At 45.4% G+C, this 8,798-nt stretch overlaps 1 protein-coding gene across 1 annotated transcript; it reads right to left on the bottom strand.

Annotated features, from left to right (window-relative positions):
- Positions 1 to 1,596: 1,596 nt before the first annotated feature.
- LOC133248673 (uncharacterized) lies at positions 1,597 to 8,408 on the bottom strand. Its single transcript, XM_061419038.1, has 3 exons — positions 8,351 to 8,408; positions 6,013 to 6,966; positions 1,597 to 4,739 (listed from the first exon to the last, which is right to left on the bottom strand). The coding sequence occupies exons 1-3, from the start codon at positions 8,406 to 8,408 to the stop codon at positions 4,708 to 4,710; spliced, it is 1,044 nt and encodes a 347-aa protein (XP_061275022.1). The 3' UTR covers positions 1,597 to 4,707.
- Between the last annotated feature and the right edge of the window lie 390 nt (positions 8,409 to 8,798).

The following is an 8,798-nucleotide window of genomic DNA, read 5'->3' as shown; positions in this document are numbered from 1 at the left end:
CAAGCCAGACTCTTTGCAAGGGTCCCCAGTGGGCGACTCGGCTCCTCCGAGGGGGTGTAGGATCCCGTTTTTCCTTCCTGGACATGTTTCGCTCATTCCACCACCCCAAATGAAGAGCTCTTCTCGCCCTCCTCGCCTTTCTCTCCTATTTACAGAGGCACTGCCTCCTTTGGAATGCCGGTGCTCCCCTTCCAGTGTGGATGTGTTCTTGCTTAGCCAGGCAACTAGGGGGACCCTTCGCTGTGGAATACTCGATGCTGCCGGAAAGGCTGGAAACAAAGGCCTCTTAGGAGAGAGAATTGTTGGTTGAATGAACGAATAAACAAACGACCTGACCTACTGCTCTCTTCCTTTTGGAGACGTGGGAGAGACTGAGCAGGGTTGGGTGTGATCACAATTTTTGCTTTCAATGTTTTCCTGAGGAAATCTGTACAACTGTTTCCATGACACGTGAGGCTGCGGGTGCCCTTGGCTTGCACCAGTGTGTATGATTGACATGGGAGGACCCGATTCCACTTTATACTCCTTTCTTCCCAACCCCTTCAACTGGTCAGACCAGTCTCACCTAAACAATACTCTTTCTTGCTTTAGAACCCAACTTCCCATCGCCATCACTCAGGGCTTAGTCACTGAGCCTCAGGAAGGCTTCCTTCCTCACCCCTCTTATTCCAAGGACTGTTTGCTAAACCGTGTGGTGAAAACGTTTTAGAACCTATGCTGTCTTGTACCCCGAATTGTTCACGTTTGTAGTCTTGTCCTACCAGGGAGACTGTGAGCACGCCAGGGCAAGTTTGGCATTTGATACACAATTAAGACTTTCACACAAATTCCCCGATAACACTGATCAACTCTTCTAGACTGGACAGCAATCTTAATAGTGGGTTAGGAAGGACTCCTTGAAAGTTCCTTACTGTCAAGTTTCAACTGATGAAAATCAAAAGGTCTTAAGTCACTTCTTCATCCAATTTAGTCCCCTGCATAGTCTGAAGTGATTGTGATTGGCAAGTCCTACTCTCAGACTAGTTCTCTCGTCAGTTGAATTTTTTGGTGGTGTGTATCACAGTGCATGGGCTTCCTTGGTGGCTCAAACGGTAAAGAGGTGGCTCAAAAGGGCTCCAGTGCAGGAGACCCGGGGTTCAATCCCTGGGTCAGAAGATCCACTGGAGAGGGAAATGGCCACCCTCTCCAGTATTCTTGCCTGGAGAATTCGATGGACAGAGGAGCCTGGTAAGCTACAGTCCATGGGATTGCAGAGTTGAACATGAGTGAGTGACTAATTTTCACTTTCATTATAATGCATGCTTAAGGGAACCTTTAAATTTGACTCGTGTGTGTGTGTGTGTGTGTGTGTGTGTGTGTGTGTGTAAGTTGGGAGGAGGGCTGTAATCTTGTTCTGATTTTTCTATGACAAGAACCTGAACAGTAAATGACAAAAAAGAGGTGGAGGTGTTGAAACATCAATTTTTCCATTGGCAAGTTTGATTATATCTGATCACTCAAGTGGCTTCCAAGTGAGGCCTCATGTGTTTGAGATTTTGCTCTTACACTCTAGAGTAAGAGCTAGTAAGGGCTAGAGTGCATGGGACATAGTGCTGCTGCTGCTGCTGCTGCTGCTAAGTCGCTTCAGTCGTGTCCGACTCTGTTCGACCCCATAGACGGCAGCCCACCAGGCTCCCCCGTCCCTGGGATTCTCCAGGCAAGAACACTGGAATGGGTTGCCATTTCCTTCTCCAGTGCATGAAAGTGAAAAGGGAAAGTGAAGTCACTCAGTCGTGTCCAACTCTTAGCGACCCCATGGACTGCAGCCTACCAGGCTCTTCCATCCATGGGATTTTCCAGGCAAGAGTACTGGAGTGGGTGCCATTGCCTTCTCTGATGGGACATAGTACCCTGACCCAATTTCTAGGAGACTAAACTGCCAAATTCTTGTTGGTCAGAAGTGCTACAATTTTGCTCTTTTCCTAAGCGAATGTTTAGCAGAACAGTGCCTTTCAAACTGCAGAGTGGGTCCCAGGAGTCGATAGTGATGCATTCAGTGGATTACTACAAACTTTTTTCCCCTTTAATTCAATAGTACAAAATAGAATTTAAAATTTCAGTATGCCATATGTGGAAATGCTAAGTACTAATCTATAAAATTTTACTTTTGATTATGTATAAATATGTATATATCCTGAGTTATGATGTAAAATCTGTTTCATACTGTGAACTGGGATCAAAGAATTTTAAAAGCTAGTGAGAGTAAAGACAGAGACATAATCACAAATATAAGTTGTCAACTCTGGATTTTCAGAAATGCACTACATTGTCAAGATAGTTTGGTAGCAGTTTTTAAGGACGGTGGATAGATTTCTTCTGTAGAATTATTTGACCTTTATCACCTGATAAAAATAGAGCGGGTCTGTTTCTAAGGGCTTCAGTGAATTGTTTCCTAACCTGTGGTTGAACAAGATCATATTTAGGATGGTCCTCAAAATTTTATTCATCCAGCATTTCAGATTGCTTGAAGTGGGCTCAAACACCATATTGGTTCTCTCTACCCTTTATGGGACTTCCCAGGTGGCACACTGCTAAAGAATCAGTCTGCCAAAGCAGGAGACACAAGAGACGTGGGTTTGATTCCTCGGTCTGGAAGAGCCCCGGAGTAGGAAATGGCAACCCACCTTAGTCTTCTTGTCTGGAGAATTGCACGGACAGAGGAGCCTGGAAGGCTACAGTCCATAGGGTTGCAAAGAGTCAGACACGACTGAGCGTGCAGGCACGCATCCCTCCTGTCCAGCCGTTCTCAGGTTGGCTTTCATGGCTGTCTCTGATGTGGCACTAGTCTGTGGCCTGCGTGTGTGCTCAGTTACTTCAGTTGTGTCCAACTCTTTGTGACCCCCTGGGCTGTAGCCCACAAGGCTCCTCTGTCCATGGGATTCTCCAGGCAAGAAGACTGGAGTGGGTTGCCATGCCCTTCTCCAGGGGATCTTCCTGTCCTGGGGACTGAACCCATATCTCCTGTGTCTCCTGCATTATAGGTGGATTCTTAACCCATCAAGCCATCTGGAAAGTCTGGCACTAGCCTTTATTTCCACCCTGATCCCCCACTATTTCTTGTGGTAGGTAGCTTCTGAGATGGAGCTCAACGAACCTCACTTGATATTCATACTTATTTGTAACCCCCTTTCCTTGAATGTGGATTGGACCTAGTGATGTGCTTCTATTCAGCAAAGTGATGGTATATTACTTCTAAGATTAGGTTACAAAGAGTTCTGGCTTCCATCTTGTTCTCTCTTGCTCTCTCCCTCATTTGCTTTGAGGGAAACCAGCTACCATCTTGTGAACTGGCCTACAGAGATGCCCCCAGGGCAAGGAAATAAGTCTCTCTGAACAGCCCAGGGAGGCCTGCCAAGTCACAAGAGTAAGCATGGAAGCTGATCCTGCCCAGTTGAACCCTGAGATGACTGCAGCCCCAGCTAATACATTCGTGAGAGGACCCAAGTAAGCCCAGCCTGGATTCCTGACCCACGGAAATAAGTGATAATAAATGTGTATCATTTTACACCACTAAGTTTTTTACTGGCCATAGGTAACTAATACATTTCCCTTCTTATACCCTATGCTTTTGCCACTCTTCTCACTAGAAACCATTTCTCATTTAAGTGATACCCACTGCTTGGAATATTCTTTATACCTCCTTGTCCCTGGTATTACTATGTATCTAAACTTTTTCCTTTGAGACTCACCTTAATTTTTTTTTTATTTGATACTCCCATTTGAAAGTGGTCATTCTATTTTGAACATTGTACTTTTAAAATATCTTTTTGTGGCACTTCTTTTCCTGTTGTCAATTTACTTGATTTTATGTTAGTTCTTTCCGGGGTTGTTTTTAAGACAGCTCCTAAGCCCCCCAAAATAGTATTAACTCTGAGTACCCTGGTGACTTCGGCGCGTTTTTCTGGTATTGAAGGGTACTCTACTAGGTATTAATTGCTGTGGAACAAATTATTTCCAAAACTCAGTGGCTGAAACTCTCAAACTTTGTATGAATCAGAAATTTGAGAGCAACTCAATTGTGTGTTTTAGCTTGGAATCTCTTATGAGGTTGTAGTAATCTGACAACTATGTGTATAGTTATCTGATGGCCTGACTAGGGCCGAAAGATCTGTTTCTAAGGTCACACACTAACATGCTGGCAAGTTGGTACTGGCCAGTTGACTCTTCTCCAAGAAGGCTTCTTCACAAGCCCGTCTGGTGTCCTCATGACATGGTAGCTGGCTGATTCCAGAGCAAGTTATCCAAGAGTGATCAAGGCAGAAGTTGCAATGTCTTTATAAAGCAGACTTGGAAGTCACACTTATATTTCCACCATATTCTCCCAGTCACAAAAGCAAGCCTGGATTCAATGTAGAAGGGGATTATACAAAGACATGAATACCAGGAGGTAAGGATCATTGGGGCCTTTCTGGAGGCTAGGTACCACCCAGAAAGGTTGTCAGTTGCAGAAAACTGTTTATTGTAAGAAACACAATATGCAATTAGAAGTGGCTTAAATAATGATACTTAGTATCTCATATAATAGAAAGTCTACAGATAGAGCAGACCTAGAATTAATTCTTAGCCTTTTAATCTCCTCAAAGACTGAGAGGTCACCATCTTTTCATTCTGTCATCTTCAGCATGCAGAGATATCTCCTGGCATGGGCACATGTTGGCTGCAGTGGTTTCAGAGCTCCTGGGCAGATGGGGCCATGTCCACTGAAAAAGAAAGAACTGTCAATTCTGTGAATCATTTTTATTAAGAGAGATAATATTTCCTGACAGTACTGTTGTGGATATCTCTGATCCTATTGGCCAGAATCAGGTAATAGTCATGCAAAAAAACCATTTTATATTGTGAGTCTATGTTTGCAGGCATTATGTTTTGCAAGTGCACACCTTCTCATCCAGAAAAGGAAAATTATGGTGCCCACAGAAATTCAATCTTAAAAAAAATTTTAGAAATGTTTAGCTTTACAGACCTGTTAGTATAAGCATATTTAATTATGTTAGGACTGTAGAACAACTACCCAGAGTGTCAGTACTCTGTTTATCGCATTTCCTCCCCAAATAAAAAGGGAAGGAATGACTTGATTAAAGATCTTTTTGTGGTATTTACACAGTGGCCTTTTCCTGAGACCCTGGAAGAGTCCATTTTGGTAGGCGTGGTATATACTAATGAATATGAACAAAAACTGTCAGAAAGATGACAGATTTTTAAACTGACAATAGTTCTTTCACTGGATAAGTTAACATCTGCTAATTAGTAGTAAATGACTTAAAAATTTCACTCATAATTTTCCATAATAAAGTGATTTAAAAATACTTTTATTTTTAGTTTTTAATTGTTAGCATTCTGTTTTCTTGTCCAGAGAAAAAGGACAGCAACTGTGTGATGTATGCCTGTGAGCTCAGTGGTATCCAACTCTTGCTGACCCCATGGACTGTAGCCCACCAGGCTCCTCTGTCCATGAAATTCTTCAAGCAAGAATACTGCAGTGGGTTGCCATTTCCTACTCCAGGGGATCTTCCCCACCCAGGGATCAAACCCATGTCTCTTCTGTCTCCTGCATTGGGAGGCAGATTCTTTACCACTCAGCCATTTGGGGCCATGATGGACATTTATTCCTGGTCTTCAGTTTCCCACTCTTTCTTTGCCCAGGGCTATAAGATACTAAAATAAGGTTTTATGAAAATTAACATATGTACAATTCTGGTTCTTAGATGAAAAGCATTTTAATATCTGGGCTTGGTTCTGGGATCTTTACTTAGGTAAAACTACTGTTTTGACTGAAACATTTGACACCTGGGTCCACCTTCAAGTAACCTTGTCTTGGGACACGTGGTGTACCAACGCCACTTCTCAACCCCTCTCCCTATTCAGCGACACCCATTTGCAAGAATAGTCCAGGGCCCACCAGTCCCCGAAATTGTTAAATTTTGTTTGCTGTCTTGAAGTGAACCATTCACATAACACATCCCTTTTGAGTACCGTTTGTCAACCCTGGATGGGTGAAGTCAACAAACTCCCCGAAGTTGCTGTCTCGGGAATACATTTTATTCGTGGCTGGGGAAATGAAGTGGGGAATGTCAGGGACAGAGAAAACAACTTGTTTTCCAGGTGGTGAGCGGGGTAAGTGAACTACAATAGAGCTGACGACACGCTGTGTCTGAACGACGACGCAGTGCAGGGCGTCAAATGAGTGGAAGCCAAGACGCCCATCGGAACCGTGTCCTCCCTTTGTCTTCTGTCCTTCCCCTGAAAGGTGTGGGGGGACCCGTATCACGCGGATCGGAGGTGGCGGGGCCGTGGGGGCTGTGGCGCCCCTGAGGCGAAGGCGGAGGCGCCAAGACGCCGCTCCTTGTCTTTCAGGATGCCAGCGGGGTACAAGCAAGGTCGCGGGCAAGGCCGCACGGCGGCTCGGAGCTCCAAGGTGGGGCACGAAGGAAGCGAAGACTGCCGGCCGGAGGGCCAAGGCGCGGGCGGCGCCAGGCGGGCGGGGCGCGCGGAGCGCTGCTCCCGTGGGAGAAAGGAACCTCCGCAGAGGCGGCTCGGGCCGCCGCCGGAAGGCTGGGGGCCGGGGTAGGTGCGGGGAACAGAGGGAAGGGAGGTGGGGGCGGGGCCACGGGCGCGCAGCCGCAGTAGGTCTCTGAAAATTTTCCACTAGGGCCCCGAGCGACCTAGCCGCCGAGGCGCTGTCACCCTCTGCGCATCCGTGGCCACGTGACCGTGACTCAACAGGCGCCGCCTTCCGGGTCTCAGGCCGGGTAGTGCAAGGCAGCGGAGGGAAAGTGGAAAGACTGCTAGAGGTGCGGGGATGGGCGTTTATCTCGGCCCCACCAACCCCCCCTCCTCCGTCCAGCTCGGCCAACTGGGAGGCTGCCAAGTGCGCGCCAGCCGGGCTCGCCCGGGACGCGCCCAGCCCGCGTCTGCGACGTGGAAAACCTAGAGAGCCCTAAACATCAGGGCTAATCTGGGGTTCTTTGAGGAAAGCCGCAGCGAGCTTCGAGGCCCCGGGGAGTTTTCGCGGACTCGCCTGACCGCGTGGGGGGATGCATTGCGGAAGACTGCAGCCTGGAAAGTGATCACGCCCTTTTGGCAGCTGTCGATGCTTGTGTACGTGGCTCCTGCCGTGGGGAACTGTGGCTGTGACAGCCTGCACAGGAGGGAGGGACGAAAGAGTGAGGCCTTGACCCATCCCCTGTGCCCAGGGAGTCCCAAAGGCACTGGTATTTTTCAGATGAAACTCCCGGACCCACCAGGAAATCCTCGAGGCTTTCTGTGAATGTGAGATTTGTCGTGCAGCAGGTTCCAGATGGTCCCCCGTTAAGACTTTTGGAAATCGAAATTGGCTTATCGAAAATTTCCTCTGATCCTGCTACTGCATTGAATAGACCCAGACACACCGCCCTATCTGTGCTCTTGTAAGGAAGGAAACGTTTGTTACAGAAATACTCCAACTGTTTCATCTCTCGTGTTTCTTTCTTGTCTTTTTTTTTTTTTTTAAGATTCTTTCTAGTAACTGTGACCGTTTCCTTCTCCTGAAGTCATTCCATCAAAGTCTTGGAAGCAAATTTAAAAAAGAAAAAGAGAAAATACTAGATCAAATTAGAAAGTTAAGATCTTTGTTTACCGACTGCTTTGCCTGAAAAGACAGCCTTATGGATCTGCTACGTTCAGGTTTCCTAACAGCCTCTTCTGGGGGCCTTTTCCTCTCACTCCCACCTTGAGAAAAAAGCCCAGACTGGGACTTGCCCGAGGTCCCTGATTTTCCACAGCGGTTTTAACTTTCCCACCAGAACTGCATTTTTTTTCTTAAAGGCTTGTATAATTAGAATTATTGTAATTAATAAGAATAGCTAATATTCATATAGTACTTGAGGCAGTTGTTTATAAATATGCGTTTATTTAACTCATCCACTGTGTGAAGTATGAACTATTATTGTCCCATTATTCAACTTACTTCATTCCTTAGAGGTGAGGAAATGGAGGCACAGTCAAGTTAGATGACAAGGCTCTTTCAGCTTGTAAGTGGAAGAAGTGGGATTTGAACCCAAAACTGTCTGAGGTAAAATCCATATTGTGGTCACAGTGTTATAGAAACGCTGTGCTAACAAGCATGATTGTACTGAAACATAAAATTTACATTTTGTTAGAGATTATTTTCCTTTTACTTATTTAGCCTTCCTGAAGTTTATTTCGGAGAAATGTCTGAATTTAATGTGGATAGAAAACCACACACAATTTAAAATAGAAACACTTGAGAACAAACCATACATTCTGGGGCAGTTTTATGCTTTTCTTAATGTAAGATTATTGAACTTTTTACCTAGGAGCTTATTTTCGTTGGTAGACTTGTTTTCATATATCTTGAGCCCCGAGAGCATGGTGAGCCCTCCAGGAAAATGATAATGAAGCTCTTCAATCACCAGTTTGAAAAATATATATTGATTAAATGTGCTCAAGAAGTGAACACCCTTGAAGTGATTGATGATGTAATTCCAAATGAAAAGGAAATTTCCAAAAAGAAACATAAATATTAGGTGGATTCAATAGGGAAGATACTCCAGGGTAATTTTTTTTTTTTTCTGGAACCTTCTTCTCTGCCCTTGAACTGACCCTCCACGACTGGGTTAGAAGCCTCTTCTATATGCTCCTGTGGCACCTAGAATCTATGCCTGTGGTGGTACATTGAATTCTCATTGCTTGCTCACCTGACTCTACTTTTAGGAGATCCTTAAGTTTCTGAGGGGCACTCTGCCCTTGTCAACAGTGTG

This window comes from Bos javanicus, chromosome 5 (assembly GCF_032452875.1).
Source record: "Bos javanicus breed banteng chromosome 5, ARS-OSU_banteng_1.0, whole genome shotgun sequence".
Taxonomy (NCBI): Eukaryota; Metazoa; Chordata; class Mammalia; order Artiodactyla; family Bovidae; genus Bos; species Bos javanicus.
Note: the sequence above shows the minus strand (reverse complement) of the source record. Positions and strands in the feature narration are given on the sequence as shown.